The sequence below is a fragment of the Neopelma chrysocephalum genome, unplaced genomic scaffold, assembly GCF_003984885.1.
Source record: "Neopelma chrysocephalum unplaced genomic scaffold, ASM398488v2 Primary Assembly neopelma1_23, whole genome shotgun sequence".
NCBI lineage: Eukaryota > Metazoa > Chordata > Aves > Passeriformes > Pipridae > Neopelma > Neopelma chrysocephalum.
This window is the reverse complement of record NW_020897691.1, coordinates 17,582,759-17,608,210: the sequence shown is the minus strand read 5'-3', so window position 1 is coordinate 17,608,210 and position 25,452 is coordinate 17,582,759. Positions and strand designations below refer to the sequence as shown.

The 25,452-nt window shown below is 40.4% G+C and overlaps 1 protein-coding gene and 1 long non-coding RNA gene across 2 annotated transcripts in view; one reads left to right on the top strand and one right to left on the bottom strand.

The window, feature by feature from the left end:
- OPRM1 (opioid receptor mu 1) lies at positions 1-24,650 on the bottom strand. Its single transcript, XM_027688647.1, has 4 exons — positions 24,132-24,650; positions 9,374-9,726; positions 7,944-8,464; positions 1-2,454 (listed from the first exon to the last, which is right to left on the bottom strand). Exons 1-4 carry the CDS (start codon positions 24,470-24,472, stop codon positions 2,416-2,418), a joined length of 1,254 nt encoding a protein of 417 aa, XP_027544448.1. The 5' UTR covers positions 24,473-24,650; the 3' UTR covers positions 1-2,415.
- LOC113970111 overlaps positions 24,397-25,452 on the top strand; it is a 210,942-nt gene continuing 209,886 nt past the window's right edge. The window contains exon 1 of the long non-coding RNA XR_003535042.1: positions 24,397-24,457. This is a non-coding gene — a long non-coding RNA (uncharacterized LOC113970111). The remainder of the gene's footprint in view (positions 24,458-25,452) is intronic.

The following is a 25,452-nucleotide window of genomic DNA, read 5'->3' as shown; positions in this document are numbered from 1 at the left end:
TTGCAAATATACAAGAAACACACACACAGTTTTATTAAAGCTTTGCAATACAGACACAGAAGTTATGTAATAATATCCTACGTACTGTAAAGCACTACCAATGAACATTCAAGCCTTCTGGGAAAAATTAAAAAAAAAGACTTTTTCTTATTTTTTGCTAATGCTCTGTTAATAAAATTTGTTTCCTCATATCCTTAAAGCATCAAGGCTAAAACATTAATACTGCTAGAAATAATTACAGTCAGCTTGCTCAATTAATTGTTGGACAACAGAAGCAGAAAATCTTTTAAAATATTTGGCTGTCTGTTGGCAAGCCACAATATTATGCCTGTGTACTTCATTCCATTCTAAGTAGAGAAAAAATACTGATTTCAATTAATTATGTAAATTTTTTTAAAGCTGATGAACTTTTGACTAGTCACAAATCTATGATTTTAAGTTTACTTAAACATGTTTTTGATCTATCAGACTTTTCAAATAGTCATTCAATATTTTTAAATTTTGTAAGGCTGTTGTATGTGAGCATGTCAAATTACTCCAAACACATCAGACAGTAATGGTGTCATATGATGTTAATGTATTTACATCTCTGGTGTATTTTATATTGGTTTTGTTATTTAAGTAATACTCCTGTGTGGTGTAAAACAATGTCAATTTCTTCCAAGTGCCTGTCTTATGCTGTTTAAAAATTAGATGCAAAACCTCTTAGAATGGTGATGACTGATTTAAACTTTAATGATGACTATGAGATGATACAGCTAAACTAATACAAAATTAAACATTAAATCCATGTGACAACACAGTGGAATTTTCAACAGAAAAGGAAAAAAAATAAGGCACTTCCCCTATATTTAGTTTCATATTCTGATACCTAGACTACACATTTAGCTGGAACGCAGTGATGAAACTCAAATAATCCTTTAATTTACAACTTGCAAGTATTTGGCCTTCAATCTTTATTATGCAGTCTATGGCAGAAACAATTTCACATTAAACGCTTATTGTTACATAGATTTTAACAATTAAAATAAGAAATACATTTTGGGTGCAGAAAGAAAAAGACAAAAAACCTCCCTGTTCCATAGAGTTGTATTTTAGAATACACTTAAATTCATCAAAGTACATTTTCCCCTGTTTAGCTACTAATGATTTATTTACAAACCAAGTAACAAACAATGTCTAGAAAATACCATCGCACCACAAATTATCTACATGGATATTTCTATTTCTCATACTAGAAAACAGCTAAGGAGGCATTTACTGCAGTACAATGGTTCCTCCTGAAATCTTAATGTGTTTTAGCAGTTAATACAAAATGCAGATGCAGACTATATTACACTAGTTAGAAAAGCAAACATATTACAGGTTTGGTTAAGAAAAAATAGATATCTAGCAGAATGTAACTTGTTTGTTTGTTTGTCTGGGTTTTTTTGTTTTTGTTTTTTAAAAAAGGACTAATGCATTAACTGCTTCAAGCACTTCACAATAGGGGCTGTTGATGACTTACAAATTGAAAATGTTGCTGACAGAGCAACTGAAATTTGAGAAACTACTTGAAAGAGAAGACATCATCAGCCTGTGCAAGCTCTGACAGGTTTATAGCTACATTTCTATTCACAAAGGAATTTATGTTAATGTATACTGTTTCGGGGATTATTTGACAATCAATAACATGGAATACTTTCATTTACTCATCTCTTTTAGAAAAAATGATAGCTCGTTGTTTTGATTTTTACTCTTTTCTTACATGAGAAACAGAAGCAGAAGGTGAAGCTTGGAGTTTTGGTTTTTTTGTTAAGTGATCACTTAGAGAAATATTTTCCCTTTGAAATTGCAATCCTGTAAGAGAAGACCTCTTGAACTGCAAATGTGTTGTTCTAGATGACCTTGTTAGACTTCAGCACGCAAATAAAACCTGCACAGGAAACACTTCTAAAAATTTTAAGAATAAATAGAGTGTACCCAACAGTATTACAACTTCATATCCCATTATTACCTATCATTAAAAGCTCACTTTCATTTTTCAAAGTATAGTTGTCCAGCCTTTGAATTTTTGTTTCCAACCTGTTTTACCACCACTATAAACTTATCAAGAGCATGTCAGATTGCTACATGTACAATAGCTGTGTTTTGGACTCATTTACGTATTCCTGGTAAACATGACTGTTTTGAACACAGGAGCCTGGCAAGCCCTCATATCTCTTGGCTCTGCTTGCTGTTATATTTCATGCTTCTATTCTGTGCAAAGTAGATGTGCTGCAGAAGCAATTTGTGACAGACTGGAAAAGCAGGTGCTTTCCTCTGTGGTATTTTTTTGAGGGAAAGTATATCCTACATGTTCCCATAGCATACTGCCCAGACACACTGTGGCACTGGTATGCAACTGCTTTGAGAGCCATGCAGCAGGAGACCCTGTCACGGCAGTGGAGTAGTTTCAGCTTCTTGAAGTTCCAACTGAAAGGAAAGAAATTGCAAATACAATGAGCAGTTGCTTGGCATCTTCCCACCCAAAAGTTTGTGTGTGTGTCTACATGTGTTCAGGTTTCTTTTAAGAGGAATTAATTTCTCATTTGCATCTACTGTCCTGCTGTATAAAGCTGAACACATAGAGAGTAAGGCATAAAGACCATGCCTTTGCCATGAAGTAACAGAAAAGTTTTATGTCTGACCTTCAAAGACAAAAAAACATTAGTAGGTCTGAAAATTGACTTAGAATTAGAATATACTCTGTATCAAGCCAGTTGTTCTCTTTCTAGAGTGGAACTCTCTAAGAATTTCACAAGTATTGAAAGATATGACTCCCTCCCTGTATGCTTTCTGTAGCAGTTACAGAAGAGCTAGTATTTTAGTTGATACATTCTATGTTTCAGGATATTGTCTGACTTTTGGATTTGCAGCTAAAGTCCAGTTTAAATGTGGTGTGAGACAGACTTACATCAGCAAACAAACCCAAAAACCTCTCAGCCCCAGGTGTCTGCAGAATCTATGTTAGGTTCAATTTGTATGCAGGCACAACACCACTACAGATGTTTTCATCAAGAAAACCTGCTTACTGCACAGCATGTCCTGAAAGTCAAGAATCCCTTTTTGCTGCCCAACAAATGTTGTACTAGAACCTGTTGAAAACAGGGTAGGAGACACTGCAAATCAAGGGTTTACGGCATGGACAGCAGAATCACAGATGATACCTGAAGATTCACAAAGAGCCCATGACAGTACAAATCAGCTACAAAAGAAAGTCCGATTTTAAGGGTCTATTGAACTTCAACAAGTGTTTCATTGATGTCACTATCTTACCAGAAATGGGCTTCTTAACAAATCAATACCTTTAAATTATTATTGAAATAAAGTAAAATTTCCAAGGGAGATACATCAATTTTCTAAAAATACACAGAAAGGCCATTCTCTATTAATACAGGTAGATGTTAATCTGCCAAGGTTTGGAGTTACAGAAACTGCCCAGCTTTTTCATGTTTCTGCAATAGGACTCACCAGCATTCCCCATATTTGTTTGCAATCTCTCACATAGCACTGGGAAAACTGAAAGGTAAGAAATCACTTTCTTCATTTATTTAGTCAAAGTGAAACTAGCTTTCAATTTTTCCTTGTTTCAACTTAAAACAGTGTTTCTTGAATCCAACATCCTTTTTATTTCTACACGTGACTGCCAATCCAAGCAATAAGGGCAAAGCTTTCAGGGCTGAGTCTTTGTTTACTGAACACATCTGAGGCCTCATTTTCAGCATATGAGGAGGATTTGCAGCTTCCATTAGGGCATTTAGACACTTCAGTAGTTAAGGAGAAAGCATCAGAAGCTAAAATTGCAAAATATAGTTACATAGGATGACTAAATAGTCCTGAAGATGTGCCTATACATAATTTGCTTAGTTGCTTGGATACATTCAGGTGAAACTGCTATAAAAACAGCTATAAAACAGGTCACAAAGAAACTAATTCACGGAAACAAGTTTCTCGGATTTCAATAATTAGTAATAATTGAGTTTCCTAAGTATTTATATTTTTGGTATTAACATAGCAAAAATTTAATATATTTGGAAAACATAGTTTTCAGGAAAAATAATTATCAATTAATTTTAAATTAAAAAAATAAAACTTCTTTTCATCTCAGAGATGAAGTAATGCAATTATCTCTGAGCATCTGAAGTAAGAGCTATTTCAAAATACTTGCCAAGGTCTTTTATATGAATCAGGTTAATGCCAATGACATCAAAAACTCTCAACCATTTGCAAAAGCTAGTCTTTGGTCCTTATTACCTTTCCCTACCAACACTGGGTCATACAGAAAAAAGTTCAAAGTAAGCAGTTCTGTGTTTTGAGTGTTTTTTTCAGGATTCCATCACTCCTTCTCCATGCAAATACACTTATAAGACTGCATATCCCTCCCTGAACTAAAGTGAGCTGAGCCTTTATGCTCTCTTCAGAATAGATGTACCCTATGCATTTTACTGCAGGAGTTAGTTGAGTGTAACACAGCATACATTCCCCCCCAGATGTGAAACACCTATCTTACAACTCTTCCAGTTTTTTGCATGCCTGATTAGCCACTCAGAGCTGTGTTTGTCTACTGAGCATACACAATTTCTATAAATGCTCGCACCATCAGTGTTACGGATCAGATGTTGCTCTGTGCATTTGCAAGATGCCGCTTTTCTGTAGGAGTTTTGAACTTATTTCACACTTCCACTTTCTGTAAATGCTGATAAAACAATAATCAAACTCATAATCTACACCTTTTTGGTAATGCCAAAGAGCCATAGAGTAGGCCAAAGGCCAGTATCTTAACTCAGAATAATATGAATATTTATGATGTTTTCTGTTAGCGCTTTTGCACTGATAGAAAATACAGTTGTTCCTTCCACCAGTCGATGCTTATTTTTAAGTGCTTTAAGAGCGTTAGGCCTTATGTGATTGAGCCTTATAGTTCTCATTAATTTTAGCAGGAGAAAAGAATTCTCACTTGGCAAAAAAGGAATTTGTAGAACATCTGTTTCTTAGAAAATTATGTGAAGTGTGCCTAGTACTATACAGCCTTGCAATTAGAATTCATATACCAAATGCTCTCCAAGGCCTCATCTTTGCAAGAAAGAGCTTGTCAGTATACTTCGATCAATACAGATATACAAGCTAGACTTTCTTGTACAGAAGGCACTTACCTGTGAAAAGAATACCCTGTCAACAGAATTTATGAAATCTGACTGTCTGAGCAAACATTGGTTTGTCTGGGGATTTATTTTCTTTCTTTTTTCTTTTCTGAGAGCAAAAGCTGCATTCACTCTAGGGCTTTCTTTGTTTAAAATAATAATATAAAAATATTACTTGTTACACTTTTAAGTACTACTCCGGAGAACCTTTCCAGTGTAGATTAGTTCTACAATCTTATTTGTCATTCTGATAAAAGCAACAACAAAAGTATCTCTTACAGAAATGTTTGCTGGAGAAAAAAGATAAATTAAGTTTAATATTAAGCTTTGAACATGGCTTGCTATTCTATAGACATTTTGGAGAGAGAGAAAGACTGCACCAAACAACTGCTGAGCTGTAGTCCTGGGAGAAGGCCCAGGTCATCATGAAGTGAGCACATCTGGCAAAAGTAAAGCAATGGCAACAGCAGCAGCTGCTCAAGCAGGGACTGCAGGGATGGTGGTGAGGGAAGTGAAACTGGCCACTCCAAATTCTTTCAAATATCTGACCATGCAAAGAGACCTATTTGCCCATCTATGAGGACCTGAGCTTCCAAGTGTGGTCTTCTTCTCCTTGGCTCTGGGGAAAACTGATAAGTTAGTTGCTAGGAAGAGCTACCAAAGTAGTCAAGCAACTTCTTATAACTCTGTATACACCTTTGTTCCATGCAGATTGTCTCTTTGCTTCAGTTTCCATCCTTACTGCCTCACTTGGACCTCATTACTGACATTCCCCTTTCTCCCCAGCACTCTTCCTCTCACCTTCCTTTCCCTTCAGTGTCTTCCCTTTCCCTTCTCTTTACATATGCTTTATTTCTTCTTAACTAACTTCATCACTATTCCCTGAACGGAAAAAAAATCCCTAATCAACAAAGAATGCAACTATGAGACTAGCTTCCTTCTTATTGTCACTCTCAAGCTCACTTCATTGCTTGGTTCATCCCTGCCTCCGCAGACTGTCTTCCCTGTTGGTGTAGGTTGAAAGATCTTTGTGGGAAACATATTCTATTCTGTGTTTGCTCAGTGCTCAAGGAAATAGACTTTATTTCACCAGCCTCTGGTCAGTGTCACATTAATCTTTGCTACGGGTAGAAGTGTACAGCTCTCCTAAAAGTAATATAAAGATCCATAAGTAAATTTAGAAAATGGGCGCATGCACACCACACTTTAGAAAGTTGGAATTGTACTACATAAGAGACGCAATCCTGTTGTTGGACGCACGCACAAAATTGACTCCACCAAGGGTTACAAATAGATTATTAAAAGATGAGTCTCTCTAATAATTTGCTACACCTAGTGAATACTACATGTATATACATACATACATATATGTATGTGCCTGTGCCAAGTTTGGCAGTTCTGCTCCACCACCAAAGTGTATGTAAGACTGAGCAGGTGCTGATTTCACAGGCCATGGTTTGGCACGTATGAATCAGACAGTGGTGAACAAAAATACCAACTGCTGATGCTTAATAAAGCTCACTTTAGCCCTTCTCCCTTTAGACTGGTCCCTCCTCTTTTCTGGTGCAATTACTGTTTAGTCTGTTTGGAGATGGTAATGTTCAGATTTATGCTTTCTGGCAGCAGCTGAGTGGCAGGTATGCAGCTGCTTTCACAAGAAGCCACTGAGTTCTGCACCTCAAGGAAACAGCCAGCTTGTGGCTAAAGTGGCAGCAGTGAGAAACTGGTGTGTGAGCAACCTTAAGTATATTGCTGAAAGGTGATATGGCAAGGAATGAACCAGGCTTATGCCTTTAGTTCTTCTTTTTAAGGAATTACAGAGACAACTCAAACTTTTACTGCTTGTGATTTGCTTGAATGACTTTCATGAATGTTAAGATTTGCTTTCATGTTTTGTTTGATGTTCACTGAAGGATGGGTATTGGAAATTCTCTGGACTAATTACAGGACCATGGATACTGAACATTTACAAAAGAGCTTCTTTGCAAAAAGTAAGCAACCAAAGGCTGAATTAAAAAAAAAATCTATTTCTCTTGGTATCTGATGTGTCATAAAATGTCTGCTCCTTAAAGGCTTTTTCTACATGGAAAAAGTATCTTAGTAGAGCTAAAATGGCAAAATGGCACAATAGTCCTTAACATGTATGTTTATATTTATATCTATCTATCTATCTATCTCTCTATCTATCTCTCTATCGATATATCTATATCAAAACCCACCTTAGTCAACACATATCTGATATAAGAACTGCATATAGACAAGCTTTTGTCTACTTCTTGCATGTCTTTCAGGAAAAACAAGGCCAGGTAGGCCTTCTTTGTACATCAGTCAAAAGTGAACACACACAGGTTTTTATCTTTTTATTCACTGCTGCAATGGGAGAAGAAGAGAGATCTGTATTTTGTCGCACTCCTGTCTCTATCAGAAGACCAGGAGTAGGAACAGAGAAATCTGTGATTAACCTTCAATCAGTCACCTGTTGTAAACATCCTGCAAATGAAATGCTGTTTTGTGTGCTTTGTACATGCATGCATGTGGGACCCAGTCAGGCAAGGTAACCTTGAAAACCCTTGACTTCTGAATATCAAGCAGGGTAGAGAACAACTAGCACCATGCAGGACTGGGGTCTCTGTGTATGCCTACAGAAGTTTCAAATATAACCTCGAAGGTGTTTAGACCTTCAGATAGCTACAAATCAGTAGAGACAGTAACTTCAGAATACATGTCATCTCCAGGCAGGTGGCCTGGATCCAGAGATGACATCTCCACTGCTAGTCATACCTGATGGTTAGTCCTATCCACAGTGTTGGCAGTGGAAGCATGGTCACGAGTGTTTTGTCGGATTCGGGTGGAGTTTTGCTGTTCAATGGTTGAGGAAGTGGGGACGCAGAACTCTCTGAAACACCTTTTGAAATTCTCATCTAGAAATGCATAAAGGACTGGATTAAGGCAGCTATTTGTATACCCTAGAGCAATACAGAAGTGCCAGGAGACAGTCTGGAAAGTAGTTTCTGGGATGTTGACCAGGGCTTTAATGATGACATAAATGTGGATGGGAGTCCAGCAGACAATAAACACTGCCACCACTACAAGAACCATCCTTGTGATTCTCCGCAGGTTCCTATCCTTCTCTTTGGAGCCGGATAACATGCGAACACTCTTCAGGCGTAAAATCATCAGCCCATAACACACAGTAATTATCAGGACTGGCATGATGAAGGCAAAGATGAACACACAGATTTTCAGGAGGTTCTCCCAGTACCATGCAGGGTGGGAGAATGCAAGTGTGCAGTCAATCGAGCCTGGGGAAGGAGGAAAATATCAGAGAAGAACAAGGGGGTCAGTTCTTCATTTGCTTTTTTTTAAACTTTTTTTCAATTAAATACCATAGGCAAATATATGAGGATTTACTAAGTAAACATGTAAAATGAAGCAATCTGTGAGCCGTTGTTTACACAAACATTGATAGGACAGAGTTTTGCAAAACACGTATGGAGTTAGAAAAACAAAACCAAATTAACGTGTCCTCTTTTTCATTCTATTGCTTGGAATTAAACGTATACTGGAAAAGAAGTAGAGTTGAATTGTCACAAATGCTCAAACCTTGCCTTGTTTTCACTTTCAAAACCTGGTGAAAAGAAAGATGGCTTAGCTACCATATATCCTAAGAGTTTGGGCCTTTCAGGGCAATGGAGAAGAAAATGACATGTCACTTGGCAACTATGCACCATGGTGAGTTTGGATTTATGCTGACTTGCTGTCACTGTCCCTTTATGGAAGGTCTTTGAGCACCAGTGATCCAGAATTGTGCTTTCTGCTCTGTATCACATCCTCCCAGACTACATGCAACATATCTACCCAGTGGGAATATCCTGGATAAAGTGCAGGCTTCTGTGCTGTAAGACAATGCATAACTGCCCCACAGCAGAAGGCAGGCAGGCCCAGATGCTTTTCCAAACACTACAGTAACCATGTGAGGCAGCAAGACTTGCATGGACCACAGAAAGAGCTGGAGCTGCCTGTTGTAAAACACAGATGACATGTAGTGCTTGTCCAGTCAACTACAGCCAGCTGCAAAATTGTTGAAGGGGCCCATTTGCACCGATACTTGCTTTATACAGATTGGAGGGCAGAAGCTAATTCAATGTCTCTACATTAAAACGAAACAATGCAGAAAGGAGTTTAAATGTTGGAATGAAAGCCAGACTTACCATGCCTGTATTTAGTAGTTGCCATGAACATAACTGGCAGGCCAATGGCAGAAGAGAGAATCCAGTTGCAGACATTGACAATTTTGGCATTTCTGGGGGTACGGAAATCAAGGGCCTTAACTGGGTGGCAAACAGCTACATAGCGATCTACACTCATGGTGCAGAGTGTAAAGATACTGGTGAACATATTGTAGTAGTCTATGGATATAACAATCTTACAGAGGATGGTACCAAATGGCCATGTTCCCATCAAGTAATTCACACTCTGGAATGGCAGAGTACTTGTTGCTAGGGCATCTGCCAAGGCAAGATTGAAAATATAGATGTTGGTGGCAGTCTTCATTTTCGTGTACCTAGAAAAAAAAATCGGCAATGCATGAATGACCATAGCTGACACTGTTAAATAAAATTAAGTCCAATGCATCATCCATAAGAAATTTCTGTAAAATGATGTGCTAGATACTGTCAAAGATCGTATTTTCTGCTTTTAACCAAATGACCTTGCTATGATTTACCTATATAATGTTGATAGTTCAGTGAGACATTAGCTAAAGGATGTAAGGAAGAAAAGATTAATTTAACTCGTGCTGAGGGAAAGGATATACACAGAAGAAACAATATGATAGATGCTAAAGAATTGAGAAGCTGAAAAAAACCTGTACTTTTACACATCAGACACTGTACTACATGGATAGATTTTCTGTACTTGCTGATGTCATGCCAAATATCATAACCATGGTCTGTAGAAATAGAGGATTCATTTGTAGGTTGTGGAGTAGTAATGATGTAATTCCTCAAGGAATAAGTACCTAAGAGATTAGTATAATTATCAAATCCACGGTGTCTAAAAATTCAGGCTTTTAGACTTTCTCATTAGTTTATAATTACAGAATTCTAAAATAATTGCTCTACTAATCTCAATGTCCAATATAAGTTAGACAGACGTTCCTTCAGTCAAACAAGAAAACAGATGTTATTCATCATATGCACTGAATGTATCAATAGAACCAGCATGCCAGGTGGATGTTGCAGCCCTGCTGTTTGATGTAGAAATGCTCTCTCTGCTCTGCTCTGCAGTGACTATTTTGGCAGGAGGGTCTTCAACCTTCATTGCACTCTCTTCTCCCTGAGTCTGTGCTGTTATAATAACCCAAACCCTACTTCCTCAATTTTGAATATGTCACTCAAATCACAGCTGAGAAGGGAAAGCATTTTATATTTTAATTTGTATTTGCATTACTAAGGATAGAGTCCAGATTCCTCCTTAGTTTAATCAAATTTTTGAAGAACATTTGCAAGTCCATTGTGTCAGCTGAGCAGCACTTGAGATCCACTTTTTATGTGGATGCTATAGATTTGCAGTGGTACAATGAATGTTTCACTTTAAGTAATGTTCCTGGCTACGCTGCCCCCCTTGCTGTCGAGGTTGCTGGGCACTGTGGCTGCCTGGCTTTTGGTGCATCAAATAGCTTGCTCTTTTGAGAAAACTTCCTTCTGTTTCTGCAAAACTAACAAGCAGGGTGTTTGATCAAACATTCAACAATTTATAGAGTGATTTGCAAGAAGAATAGCCCATTTGAAAAGATCTGTCAGGGAACCTGCTGGGAAAGACAAAGTGTAAAATACAGTCTTTCATGGTTTTTATCGCTCTTAGATCTCTTCAGAACATGACTCAGTTGCAAAAAAATCCCAATGATGGGGCTGTGTAGAGAACACACACTTGGAACCTTTTTTTGGTAGGGTCTGCAGAAATGCAGACTTCATGCTGAATGGACCTACATAGCTCTTTATGATGAACATTTGAAAGCATTGATATTGGATTTGTTCTCTCATTTTCTAGCACTATGCACAAGGAGCCACTAGTAACCCTAATTTCAAATTAGGGTGGTTTTTAAAAACATATTTTCAAGTAGATCCAAGCTCTTTCTTTACTGCTGTCTTGAGAAAGTATGATCTGAGTATGATAGTTCCAAGTTTTAAATAAAACCCATATTCTGAAAGTCCCCTAAACACTTTTCTTACTCCATTTATCTAACAAGATTGTAATACTAACATAAGAGGAGGTAGTTGCTGCAAGCATTCACGACTCTCTCTCCTGGAAACTGGAAAAATTTACAGGAAAAACGTACAGGATTGCAGTGTGGGAGAGGTACACAGTAAGCTGCAGCTCTAAAAACTGTTTGGAGGAAGGAGAAAGTATTTCCTGGGAATTTGCTGGAGAATTTTGCAGAGAAGAAGGAAAGCAGCAACATTTTTATGTTGCTTTTACTGTCACCCAGAATGTAAAGGTTGTACTAATCCCTGTGGTTTATCAAAACGAGTGTCTTTTCCATAAGTCTGAGGATATACTCAGGTGTATCCAGAGAGCTAACCTGGAGGTTAGATTGTGTTCTGAGCAGACACATCCAGCTTGCTCCTGTCTGATCTGCTCAGGCAGGAACAGCAACAGAGAGGCAGTGGCTCTCAGCTCTGCACAAACAGGGAAAGGTGGTGAGGATTCTGTGCCCTCACCCAGGCTGCTGATCCCTGCTCAGATGCCCATCCTAGATGATTGTCTTATCTTTATGGCTGGACAGGAAAGCACAACTGGGCACACTGTTCAGTGCTGCTGCCATCACATATGATTCTGGCATAGTTCTGTCTGGAGAGCGCATCATCAGATGATAATTATATCAGTACTTAAAGCCATTCTTATGATTTAAAGGGAATGCTTGATACAGCACAAAAAATTAAATACACCAACCAATACATGACTCTCAGGTTAGCATGTTAGAGGACGGACAGAAAAAAGGTCTGAATAAACGGAATAAAGTTTCTTTACTAGGAATGGGCCTTATCCCACTTAAATGCTACATATTTTTCCTTTTTGCTATCTTCTTTTCATTGACAGTTTCACTTTAAAAGTTCTTGGACTTACTTTGTTTAATGACCACTACAGACTTAATGAAGGGTTTTGCTTGATGTACTCTGTAATCCTTGTACTTCTAATCATGCTGTTCTTACAATGACCAAAAGCATAGCTTTTATGGTGATAGAAAGTATTTATCTCCACAATTGCCTAATCAACAAAAGCCTACTGAAATTTACAATATTTTTTCAGAGATTTCTATGGGATTTGGGCGTTTCTCTGTACTGAATATTTCAAGATTTTATAAAGGGCTTATTTCTGAAAGGTACATTTTGTAAAACATCTATTTTTCCAAATAAGTAGATTACCAGTGTCCTCAGAATTCCTTTTGGCACGAACAAATAAATACTGAAGCAATTGATTAATGTAATTTTAACAGCATGAAAAATAACAGTCCACCAAATGGAGCTTTTCAAAGTCTTGATCTTAGCTATTATTATACTTTTTGCTGAGGTATCAGTCTACCTATTTAAACAAGCAGCACAAATATCTCCATCAACCAGACATAGATGTATATGTGATGAGATTTCTATACTTCAAAGGGACTTCATAATACCCAAACTATTGTGTTTATAAATACAATCTTTTAAAAGATACTGCTTTCACATTTTCATTCAAAGCCACTAGAGAATCTAAAAATTAACAGGTGTGTAAAAAAGAATCTTAAATGCAAACCCATGAAAATCTGGATATTAGTATTTAGATTACATTAAAATTTCAGCATCTAAAACACCAAGTATATTAAATTTTGCATTACAATGAGCAAGGTTGTAAATTAAGAAGGATGTTCACTTTGAGTGACATTACTTCTATTTTACAACTCTATAATGAAAAGAGTAATAGAACACGCTGATTCAATTTTTTTTGTGAATATTTAGCACAATACTGGTCTTGATACATACCCAAATTAATTGTGCTCATTATACACTAGTGGGCACACTCACTAGTATGCCCTTTCTAACTCCTCAGTGCAGGTTTTGTATCATAAAATACTTATGTTTATGAAGTGTTGTTTTGTTGGTAATAGTAGATGATAGATCAGATTTACTAAAGTAAGAATACATTTTATGTCTGTCTAATATTTTAGGGAAAACTACCTTCCCTCTAATCTTCAGTCAAACAAAGCTTTAAAATACACTTCAAGTTTGAAAATCTAAGCTGCAGAGGTCCACTCAACTGGGATTTGCTCAGAATAAGAAAAAGCAATAGAGAAAAGAATGAGAATCCTGCTCAGATAGTCACCAAGTTCCTAGCATTCAAGGATTAACAGAAAGTCTTGAAATGGACTCTTCAACTGTCTGCCCATGGGCCGCTTGTAATTTGCAAACTGAATAAAAGGTTCACCAGATTAACCTTAGAAAGACCACCCCATTCCATTGCACAAAGTGTAACAGCACCTTGAACAGCAGCCACAAGCACCTTCCCTTCCACCTCTCAGACATGGAACACGGAGATATGAGTACACTTGTGATTCTCTCTCTTTCTGCAAGAGACATGCCACAGCTCTGTTTCTGGCCTGTCCACTCCAATAGTTTAGTCTCCGCCTTTATCACCTTTAAAAACTTTTGAAGAGTCACTTCTTTTAGGTTTCCAAGACTCAAGAGTAGAGACCAACTAACATGAAGAGCATCTATTTTCTTTAAATTTAATGAAATTTTTAGTTTGCATAACAATTTATCTAAGCCTAACAGACACAGTTTGTATGCTATCAGAGTCATGTCCATACTGCTCCTTGGTCAAGTGGTTTACATCCATGTGGATTGTTGAGATATACCCTCCTCCAGACCCTTTGGCCCTTCTGGACCAGATCAGCTTTACAGCATCCTTGTACCACTGAGCTGGTGCAAAGAAGCTAGAGAGGTGGTCCATGTTTAGCTCAATGAATAGGGTAATACATACTATTACAAATTAATTTGAAAAAATTTCCTATCTGAGTAACATCAATTAGGAAGAAAGCAGAAATGGTCTTTTGCACTCAGGAAATGGGCTGGTCAATGACAGACTATTAATAACTATTTTCAGCAACCCAAAGGCATTCAAGGTTTTGCCTACAGAATGCTAATTTGGAGACAAAGACTACTTCAAGATCTGTGTTTAAGTTCAGCGCAAAATACATGAAAAACTGGCTTATCATAGAGATTCATTGCAGAAAGCAGTCATTCTTGAAAATGGTTTGGCTGCTGAAAGAAAAAGCAGCCAGCAGTTAGGTCTTGCATACAACTTGATGTAACCCTTATTGATGCTGGAGGAGATTAGATTAGTGTTTCAAATTTATGTTCTCCTTGCATAAATGTCTTGTTACACAATGAAGAATCATTACGTGCATACATTAGATTAGTTGAAGCTGCCTTGGGTGGGAAGATTAAAACAAGTGAAGTACAGCTAGCTGAATCAATTTAAACGAACTTTTTTTTCCATGGCTGTTCTGGTGCACCTTGTACATGCAATTCAAAACCTGTATGAAAGGGGATTTTTTGGGTGTATTTTCCTAAGATAACAGGTACTTTCAATTTTTGTTGAGCACTCAAAGCTTTGACAAAGGTCATGTCATACTCAGGATGGTCTGGAAAAACCCTCAAAAATTTATATTCTGTCTGCCAATCCAATTAGTATATTTGACACTGAAATGAAGTCTCTTAGATAGGCCATATTCTGGAAAGTAACTTTGAGCTAAAGGGTCTCATACAATGGACTTGACTGATGGCCATCCTATCTTATTGTCCTTTTTCTTTCTTCTCATAGTAATGGGTCTCTACAGAGTTAAGGACATGTATTGTATCTCAGCCATACTTGTGATGTGTGCTGTGGTGGACTGTAACCTCTTAAAGTTTTGAAGCCATATATATTCTGGAGAGATCTAGCCTTCCTGTCTGGGAGCACATGATTTAATCAGCTTGAAAAATTGGTCTTTGATTTTTTTATTCATGGGTACTTCAGAATGCTTACGCCTTAAGTCATTAAATTCCAGCTCTGGGTACAAGCACCATAAATTTGGGTACAACCCTTATAGGTTATTAGGCAATAAAGTCACCCAGATTGCAGGTGCCATCCTGTGGTTAAAAACTTACTCATCCTTTTATTGATGTTCTTCTGAAGAGATCATATACAAGGCTGTAATTTTAAAATAATAAGCCCTGAGTGAAATCAAGCCAACAACGAATTGAAAAAAACCTCCAGTCTTGAGCAGCTACAACATAAGACCAGAAAGCATTCACACTTGGTTGCAATGAAATTGTGCAATTTGCATCACATTCACTTACTTCCTCCACCAACCCTGAGTTTGGGGGTAAAGGTTGAAATGGGGAAGTGAGGATGCTTTCACTGTCTTTAAGAAGGACAGATGCAGTGGTTGTTCCCTTCTGTTAAAGTCTAGGATCCTGACTCCCAACACATCACTACCTGGTCACTGCTGTGATCTGTGATGGTGGTTTAGAGAGATGAAAAACATACGAATATCAGGTATTGCTTCAGGTCTCAAGGCATGACATAGTGTAGAAGTGCAGCAGATATAAAAGTAAAGGGCTTAGTTATTTGACATACTCAGTAATACTTCACATATATTATGCTGGAGCAGCCTTCCCCTCCCCTCTTCACTTACTGGCAAGAGGATGCCCATTTCTCGAAGGAGTTCAAATGTATTTGGTGAATGTGGATCTGAACACAGGGCAGCTAACTGTTGGACTGTAGTTGCTTCAGTTGCTACCTCTTTTCTCCCTAATAATTTGTTTTCCCACTGCCAAGTTCCTTTTTCACTTTATTCTCCTCCATAGCACAAATGAAATTCAGTCAGAATATCACCAATGTCACCTCGTGTTATCTTGCTAGCACCTTTGACTTCCCAGCTTGTCCTTTCCTTACGCTGGAACAGCACCAAGGCATGTGCAGATCCAGCAGTATCTGCTTACTGAACGTAGAAGTAAGCAGAGCACATTGCTTCTTGGGGAGCAGCACCAGCTCAAGGCTGTTTCTCCTGTACTCAACCCATCAGCAACTTCTCTCAGACCTCAGCTTTGGGAGAGGGTGAGCTAAACGAAAGCCTTTTAGGCAGTGTCAACTTTAAACTCCAGTGTCAGTCTTTCTGGGAGTAATGTGTCCAAGAGAGTTGTGAGGACATCTGACTCATCCTGTTTTCCTGTGTTGGGCTTTGGACTAAAAATTACTTGCTGCTGTCTTTATGTTTTGCCTTTTTTTTTTTTTTTTTTTTGCTACTGAAAGGCAGTATATAGAGGTCCTCTTTCTGCTATTTAGTTTGAACCAGTGAGTTTAGTCCCTACCTAGAGGAAAAAAAAACAAAATTCTTTCTCTTGAGAAAAATAGCTATTTTCGGGAGGAAGGCTGCTCTTTTGCTTTGATGTCTGACTGAGAGAATTAACAAGCAAGGAGATTACTTCAGCCAGAACACACAAACTCCACAGCAGTCATAACAGGCAATTATTTTATTATTTCTCTCTTATTATTTTCGTGCCTTTTTACATTATATGTATGTACAAAATACATGTAATGTATTTTCCTGGCAGAAACCCATACAAAATAAAGCTGATGTGATGCATTTTTTGTTTTTCCCAAAAAGGGGAGAAAAACCAGTCAAGAACAGGTTTTTATAGATATATCCCTTGCCACACAAATATTTAAGATGTTGCAGTGTCTTGTAACTCCTATTACCCTAATTTCCTTCTCTTTTCCCAGACATCATAAAAAGCTCCTTAATGATAAAAACCAAATGACAGTAATATGGAAGCTCCAGTGCCCAAACAGTCATCTGCTGGTACACTTATTTCCCTTCCTGTCTAGGTAAATGAGGAGAAAACTACTTGCCAGTTATTTCAGAACTTAATCTGTCCTGTTTGTTAAACCACTTTTATCCGAGTCTTTGTTTGCCTGGTGCTGAGGTATATATGGGTCTCTAATAAAGGTTGCTGCTTTCATGGTTATTGTGTAACACATCTCCCTGAAATAAATCAATGGTGCTAAAAAGGCTAACTTCAATATATTGCCATTATCCAGCAGCAGGTGCTTATTGTTGAAGTTTTTCCTTTGCTAGGAAGACACATAAAGGAAAACTGTTAGTACCTTCAATTTAACTTCCCTCTGCCTTCAGGGAAGTGTGATTGAGAGTAAAACCACTGACTACATCTTTGATAACTGTGGTGACATTTTTCTAGAGGGGACAAGTTAACACCTATTTTGTCTGGTTTCCAGGTGCTGGTACCCTCCTCCTGATTTGTAGACTGATCACCTGCAAAAAGGACTGTACTTGAAACATCTCCTGCTCAGGCCACACACAGACTGTATAGATCAAAGTAATGCTAAGTATACAAGGTATGGTCTCCTGTGTACAAGAGATTGGGATCATCTAGTGAGGCTGTTGAGTGTGATCTGGAAAGGAGCAACAGAAGTGAGACAAAGGGACTAGGGAGAGATAAATGCAGAGGAAGGCTTTCCTGTGAAGGGAGAAAAGGGGAAAGCAGGAGATGGTGGAGGCTGGCATGACAGAAAGGAGCACAGTTATATGTTATGTGAGAAAACCAAAACAAAAGTACTGGGATCTCTACATGACAAGGATGAGATTGTGGCTGAAACTGGGGCTCTGATGGAGGTACTGAGACCATCACCTTATGAGAAGGATTTGGGTAACTGGCTCATTAGATGATTTTTCTATACAGGCAGTACATCCTAGGGCTGAAAATTCACAGTGTGCTGACTGCGGTTCTCTGTTCCCCCTTAAGAAAGAGACTTCACTCAGTTAGAACTGCTCTACACAACACAATGAGGAGGAGATGCTCCATTTTACACAGACATATTTGTTCTAAAGTTTTACTCCTGATCTGAGATACAAGATCTTATAGCTGATAATGGAACACTTCTCAGTAAGAAGGTGGAGAAAATCTATTTCATGTCTTTCACAGTTATTTGACTAGCTATGGTCTGTCATCCCTACCTTTTTTCATCATTAGAAGTGTTTAACTTTAAGCAGATGAATGAGAATGTATCTTATCACAGCTGGGCTAAGCTGTGGAACTCCTTGCTAGTTAACACCATTAAAAGCCCAAAAGGGAGCAGGGGGTTTTGAAAGATAATTATAATATTCCCCTTTTCAATACCATAAACCCAAACTTCACAGTATAAACCAAAAAAGGCACAGATGGCTATAAAAAGAATTTCATTTGAGATTGGCCTAACCATAGCAATTCAGAATATAGTTATAATAAGTGGATTTGTATTTTGAAGAGAATCATCAGGCACTGAAAACTTGTTTTTACTCGGAATCATCATGAAAATAAACCATTTTTTGAAAATATCTGCTAATGAAGATCTCCCAACATCCATCTTAGAACTCCTAATAATAACCAATAGTAATAATAATAACCAACTTAAAATCTTCAAAAATGCTTCAAATATTTGTTTCAAAGCAGCTTGGTTTAGAAGTGGTAAATTTTGTGACCTATTATTTCCAATCTTAGTTTTGATTCTGATTTCTTTTGGGACTGCTCCATGTTAGAAATGTCCACAAAAAGCTACTGAATAAATGCTGATGCAATCTGCAGCTCAGAAAGTCTCTCTGCAGTCTAACAGACTGTTAGGAGGACAGTCACACAGTGTAGCCCCTTTTTCTTCCACTCTTTGGCTAAACACCAGCTGCTGGCTATGGTTGGAAAAGAGGCTAGTAAGCTTAACTACGATTTTGAGACATTTGGGCTTGGATCATGTTAGGTTTGAGATTTTTGAAAATATGTCACCTTTTGATCTAGAAAAGTTATAAAAACTTATCGAGCATGTTCAGCAAAAGCTATACTTGATTTGGAAATATACTGTAAATTAAAACAAAATAAAGCAGTATTTTGGGATTATGTTAGCTAAATAGCTTATTAGCCGTTAGCTTGCTAATAATTACATAATATAAACAGTCTGCTTACAATATTTTCTACTTTTACTGAAGTCCTGAAAAGTTCATAACATTTGACTTATTTTTATAAAGAAATTTAAAAAAATCAGGAAATATTTAACACTATTAACATAATTATACTCCAGGAAAAGTACAGTGGGATCAAACAGCTTTTTCAAGAGAAATTGAGTCAATAAGGGTTGTTTTCTGCCCAGAAGTGCCTGGTGGTAGCCACTAGGAGAGCCAGAGGGTCTGCTCACCTGGGCCCGGCATGCTGTCCGGCTGCAAGAGCTCACTGGGACTGGGTCTGGAGATGAGTGTGGGGCTGCAGAGCTCTCACTCACCCTCAGGGGCTTCTGCTCCCTCAGTGAGATGGGGGTTATCCCCAGGTTTCAGCCCAATGTATTTTTGGTCAAATTTTGACCATGTCTGTAACAATATAATTAAAAAAAAAAAAAGAGAATACAGAGGTACACATTCCATTTTATCTGTCTGCTTTCCTTGATCTTGGTGGAGGGAGGGGAGCTGCTTGCTAGTCAAACATTTACCCACTAGCAAAGGTTGGTAAGCTCTGTCACAAACTATGCAAACAGGGACACCTGCCTTTCTGTAAGGAAGGATGCTGAGGGTCACCCCCTTGCTATGCTGCTTACTAGATTCAGCTCCTGTGCTGTTTCTACCCAACTTGACTCCCTTAGTTCTGTCCCCACTGGTGCTGTGAGCTGTATCAATTCATAACTGACATTACTGGATAAGGCTGCTGTGGCTTTAGGGAACAGCTCTTAGCACTGGGATGGAACCTTTTCTTTGCAGTCAGTGGAACAGGCAGGACGCACACTTGCAAAAGCAATGCCACCGAAATGCAGAGAAGTTCATGCATCTGTGGACAGGAAAGAAAAGAAGGAATTTCATGCATTTCTTTGTTTCTAAGTTCCCTGACCTATGCTGCTATAAAAGATGCCAGAGGTCTTCTTACGTACTGCATAACACTATGTCCTCTTGCAAAGAAGAACCCCTGTTTTTTAGAAAAACTTGCTTTGCTTCAGCCACTTTCAAGCTTGTGATGATTTTCAGGATTTTTCTCTAAACACACTCTCCACTTCTGTGAACATGTAAGAATATTTATTCCTCTGGTCATATCAATTCTTTCTACAATTGAAATTTCAACCCAAATTCTGTTCTACTTAGTAAAACAGTTTTCCTGCAGTGTTAGTGAGCTGAAGTAACCAGATCTTTCAGTGCTCCATAGTCTTTCCAGATTAGATGATGCTTCAGTCCCAACTCCTTTTTAAAAAGCACTATTGAGACGCTGTTTTGAGGAAAGTAGAAAGATTTCTCTTAATTTCAGAGAGGGCTTCTTTCCTCTGTGCTTTTTTTTTTTGTGTGTGGTTTTTGGGGATTTTGGGCTTTTTTTAAAGCAGTATAATCATTTACTCTAATGAAACGAGATACTACCTTCCCTTGCAAAGGATCACAGAGAACCCGAGACCCCTTTGTTTATGATATGTGACAAAATTAATAGCAAATCAAATTAAGGAATGACTCTGAATTGGAGTGACTTCAGTGGCTGTTAGTAGAATTACAGTTCTCTCAGGGCATTTGACACCGTGGAGGACTAGGGCCTCTGTGAGCTATTCCTCTCTTCCAGACCTTTGATGCTCAAGATTTTCACCTAGGATCTATTACAGCTTTCTAGCATATTGCCTTAATCACAGGGTATATTCTTCTTTGCACTCTAATTGTGTGACTAGTATCCCATCAACTTGATGAGAAAGCTGGAAAAGCCTATAGATTACTGTGCAAATTAACACAATGCCATATGGTTCTAATTGTACACTGTCTTGTTGTACTCTGCAGCAGCTAGAAGCAGCATTTGCTATTGATACAGTCATAACAACACTGTGTTCATATTAGTAATATACACTTACACAAAGAACATAAGGAAAATAGATAATAAAAATTATCAACAGATTTTTCAGATTACAGGAAATTCATGGCTGTCAGTAAAACATTAAACTATTACTACTGTCACTCAGAGACATTTTTTGGTACTTGACAAAGGACACAGCTCAGTATCAGTAACATGAGGTTCAGCCTCACATACTACACATGAAACGTGCAAATATTAATTCAAGGATGAAAGCATTCAGCTGAAGAAGAACCATCTGGGAGAATGAGCAGGGTGGATGAGAACGCATTAATTACAGAGTAACATGTACCATGGACCTGCTTTGCATGAAGAGCCTTTTCATATCAATAATTACAATACATTTCTAACTCCTTCTTGGACAAGTCTGCTTTCTGACCTCTGTTTGCCCAGCAGGGATAACAGAGTGGCATTGTGGAGTGATCGTCATAGTTCCTCATCAGGCCAGCACCTGCACAGCTCTGGCTCCAAATCCTTGGATCTGCTTCATGCAGAAAAGTCTGAAGAATAATAATGTTTATAAGAATAATATAATTATTTTAAAAAAAATTTCTAAAGAAACCAAGCATGAGATATTAGAATGCAGCACAGTGAATACGAAGTCATTGTTGCTTTCACTAGGGCTGGATTCTGAAAGGTAAGCAGGACAGACTTTGAAACATCTAAGCACCTACCTCCCAACTCCTAGTATTTTCAAGAAAACTAGGTACCAATATCACTTAAACACCTTAATTTTTAGTAGTCTCAATTCTTCTCAAAATTAATATGAAGTCCAATGTTTTGTTCTTCCTTAGCAGGTATGGTGGGAAGGTAGATAAAGAAGGGGAGTTTTATATGATGCCAAATTCAATCCAGTGAAACGTTGGCCTCCTATGTGTAGTTGAATGCAAGGGTGCAAGAATGCGAGCACATAGTCACCATTTCATATACACATATTGTATGATTTGAAACACTGTCATTTTGGTATAGCTTGCAACAGAAAATAAATCACTAAGTTCCCTATTGCTGTCCAGATATACTAAACCTACAGAGAGGCACAGAAAGGAAATGTATTTTTATGTTGCTCAAACCACAGATCCTATTCAACCATTAACGTGTAAACTCTTTTTTCATCCCAAATTGCTAAGCAGCTGTGTGATAGTAATTGGGAAGGAATTCTGTCATACCAAAAGCTGTTCATGCACAGGAGATTTCGGTTCAGTCCTGCCTTTGCTACTGAATTCCTGGATGGTTTTGGACAAGCCATTTAATTTGTGTTTTCCTCTGTAAAATGAAAATATATTTTTGCTGTCTTCTATTGCTTCTGGTTTTTGTTTTTAAGCTGTCATCTCAGGGAAAGATGCTCTCTTTAGACAGAAATCTAAATACAAGTGCCTCATTCGATTTGGCTTTGTGGTGCAAGTGTAATTCAATTAATTACTGTAAGAAATATGAACCTATTATGGATTATGCCCAGTATAATAAATACATAATTCCAGGGACAACCTGTGGCATATTTCTCTGCTGACAGCTTTCCTGGCTCTGTTACACTGTGCATCTGCTTTTTCTCCCAGAGGAATGCATTCAACACTGCTCTAATGATTGCAGTCATGCCCCTGTTCAGAAGCCTTTCTGAAGCTCTACCTTCACATGGATAGCTTGAGTCTCAGACTGACCAAAATCACAGGACAAAAGAGAATCTCCCCAGCTCTGTGCATGCAGCCTCTATAGCTAAAACCACAAGGTTTCTGAACTGCTCTAGTCTGAACCACTGACAGATATTACTTGTGTTCCCACTAGGTTTATGAGATGCACAGGCTTTGCAGTGACATCTCCAACGTGTGCCGAAGGAAGCATCCTCCGCCCCGCCGCAGCACTCAACCTTGGCCGTCACCCTTACCCCCGGCTTTCTACAGCTGGCGCTGTCAGCGCTGCACCCACGCACCACAAAGCCAGCCGGTGCCGCTGGTCTGCAAGCGATGCCGAGACACAGCCTCTGTTCCTGCGGCCACGGCACTTATGCCCGACGGCTGCGGCCCCGACTCCTCGGGGAAGGCAGCGTTCAAACGGAGAAAGGACGCTCTACGCCTGGGGAAAGTGGAAGTGCTGGAGCTGCCCCCACAGGGAGCGCGCCCCTGGGCCACTCCCATTCCCCCGCTCAGCTTTTCAGGGCTCAGCGGATGCTTGGTTTGGAAACGACGAGCAGCAAGAAGGCAGAACAATCAGTTCCGTCCTGTCGCTCTCTGCCACCTCGCTCCCGCCCTGTCGCTCCCGGGAGGTGGCAGTGTTCCCCCACAGAAGCCACCCGGCCCGCTCCGCTCCCAGACCGGCAAAGGAAGCCCTTTAAACTCCCTCTCACCCGTTTTCCACTGATTTACGGAAAATGGATTTATCGCGCGTGATCTGATCTGTAGAAGGCCAGGTGGGCTTGCGGGAGAGAAAGCTGCGAAGTGCCGCAGCACCGCCGGAACTACGCGATCATGGCATACGTACTTATTATACACGTGTATACCCATGTATGTACATATACATGTATATCAATATACGTGAGCCAAAGGATCTCTAAAGACGGGCATAGAGATGCACGGGCATAGAAATGCGTTTAGCCGCGGTGCCATTTACATTTTGCTCGTGCATTTGGGAGAGGTGGCTGGAAAGCCGCGAGGATGCGTGTCGGCTGTCCGTGTGCCACATTGTACCCGTATACGCTCACAGGCGCCTTTTAAATCCTCCCTCCTCAGGGGACAGGTGCGGGATTCAGGCCTCGTTGGCCAGGGCAGCTCGCAGAGGTGCTGCAGCACGGAGGGTCCGTAGGACATCCCCGGACCCGCAGCGGTTTCTGACGGACCGGCCGCCCCTCACGGCCCCACAAGTTTCTCTTCCCTGGTCACCCGGTCCGGCTCTTTATCAAAAGCCTCCTTCCCTTCCCCGCAGGGGGAAGGTGAGCCTTCGCACCCCCCAATGCGGCCCTTTACGCTCTGCCTGCCGGAGGGGGACCGCAGCATCCCCCGCGGCGGGACTCCGGCCCGTGGGCTGCGGGGCGGGGCAGGGCGGCACTCACCTGACGATGACATACATGACCAAGAAGTTGCCGAAGAGCCCCACGACGCAGACCACGGAGTAGAGGGCCATGATGGCGATGGCCGTGAACACGGAGGGGCCGCCGCCCGCGGGCGCGCAGGGCCCGCCGCCGCCCGCGCTGCCATTGCCGCCACCGCAGGGCTCGGAGCGGTTCCAGCCCAACGCCGCCACCGCCGAGGTGTTGCCCCAGGCGCCCGGCGGCGCGGCTGTGCAGGGCGGCCCGGGAGGGCGGCAGGCGGAGGCGTTGGCGGCGAACGGGACCTCCAGGGCGCCGGCGAGGAGCGGCGCGGACCCGTTGCCCAGCAGGTACGCGGCAGCCATGGCGCGGCCACCTGCTCCCCGCGCCCAAGGGACGCGGTGCCGGCGCGGAGCTGCTGGCGCGATGTCGAGGAGGTGGCGGCACTCGCCCGCCCCGACGGAGCGCCCGCCGCTGGCTGCGGGCACATGTGCGCGACGGGCGGGTCGGGGCGGGTCGGGAGGAGGGGTCTGTGGAGGCAGGAGCGGTGGGGCCGCCTGCCCGCCGCCCGCCGCCGCTCCTCCCAGGCTGGCGGGGCACGGTAGCGGGCGCTCCCCCGCACCGCCCTAGGTGAGCCCCCGCCGAGGCGCACCTGGTGCGGAGCAGGCGTAGGGCAGCGGGCGGCGCACCGGCAGGCTTCCCCTTCCCTGTGGCTGGCCTTGAAGGCAAAGCGCTTAAAATGCTCCCTACGAGAGCGCCGCGAGCATCGGAGGCAAACACCGGAGAGAAAGTCCCGGGGAAGATTGGCTTGGCGGGATAAAGGCTGGTGCAGGGAGGAGATCAGTGCGCCACTGATCAACGTAGTGATCCAGGGATCTTGACAAAACGATGTCCTCAATGATTATAGAGATAACTGAGCCGTGTAATAAAATGTGATGAAATTTACGGCAACACGAGGGGTGATTGTGAATAGAATTGTCTTTTGGAAATGACTCGGATCTCACAGATCCTCAGGATTTTCAGAGAACTTTCTGAGCCAGAGCTCCAAGGATGCTCTCCCATAGATATTACTGTGATTGTAATAGGGTGCGATAACACAGATAAGGAAAACATCAGCATTGTTCACTTCAACTGCACATGCATTGTACTGGGTGCTTGACTTACACACTGCTCGTTTGCACCAGCACCTTTCTGTGATCAGTTTGTTCCAGGTGAGTACAGAGGTGCAACTCCAGGTTTGCCTGCTGATCATTAGTTACTAGAACTTAGCTCCTTAACTGTTATTTTCACTAATGAAGTCAGAAGAGAACCTTGGTAACACAGGAAAAACACCTCCTAGTGAACA

Bases quoted from the DNA above. Each gene is read 5' to 3' on its own strand.
- OPRM1 (XM_027688647.1), bottom strand. From the start codon at position 24,472: ATGGCTGCCGCGTACCTGCTGGGCAACGGGTCCGCGCCGCTCCTCGCC. The intron at 8,465-9,373 runs GTAAGTCTGGCT...CTCCTTCCCCAG, and splicing joins AACTACTAAATACAGGCATG to GCTCGATTGACTGCACACTT. The intron at 2,455-7,943 runs GTATGACTAGCA...CTTTCCTTTCAG, and splicing joins TGGATAGGACTAACCATCAG to TTGGAACTTCAAGAAGCTGA.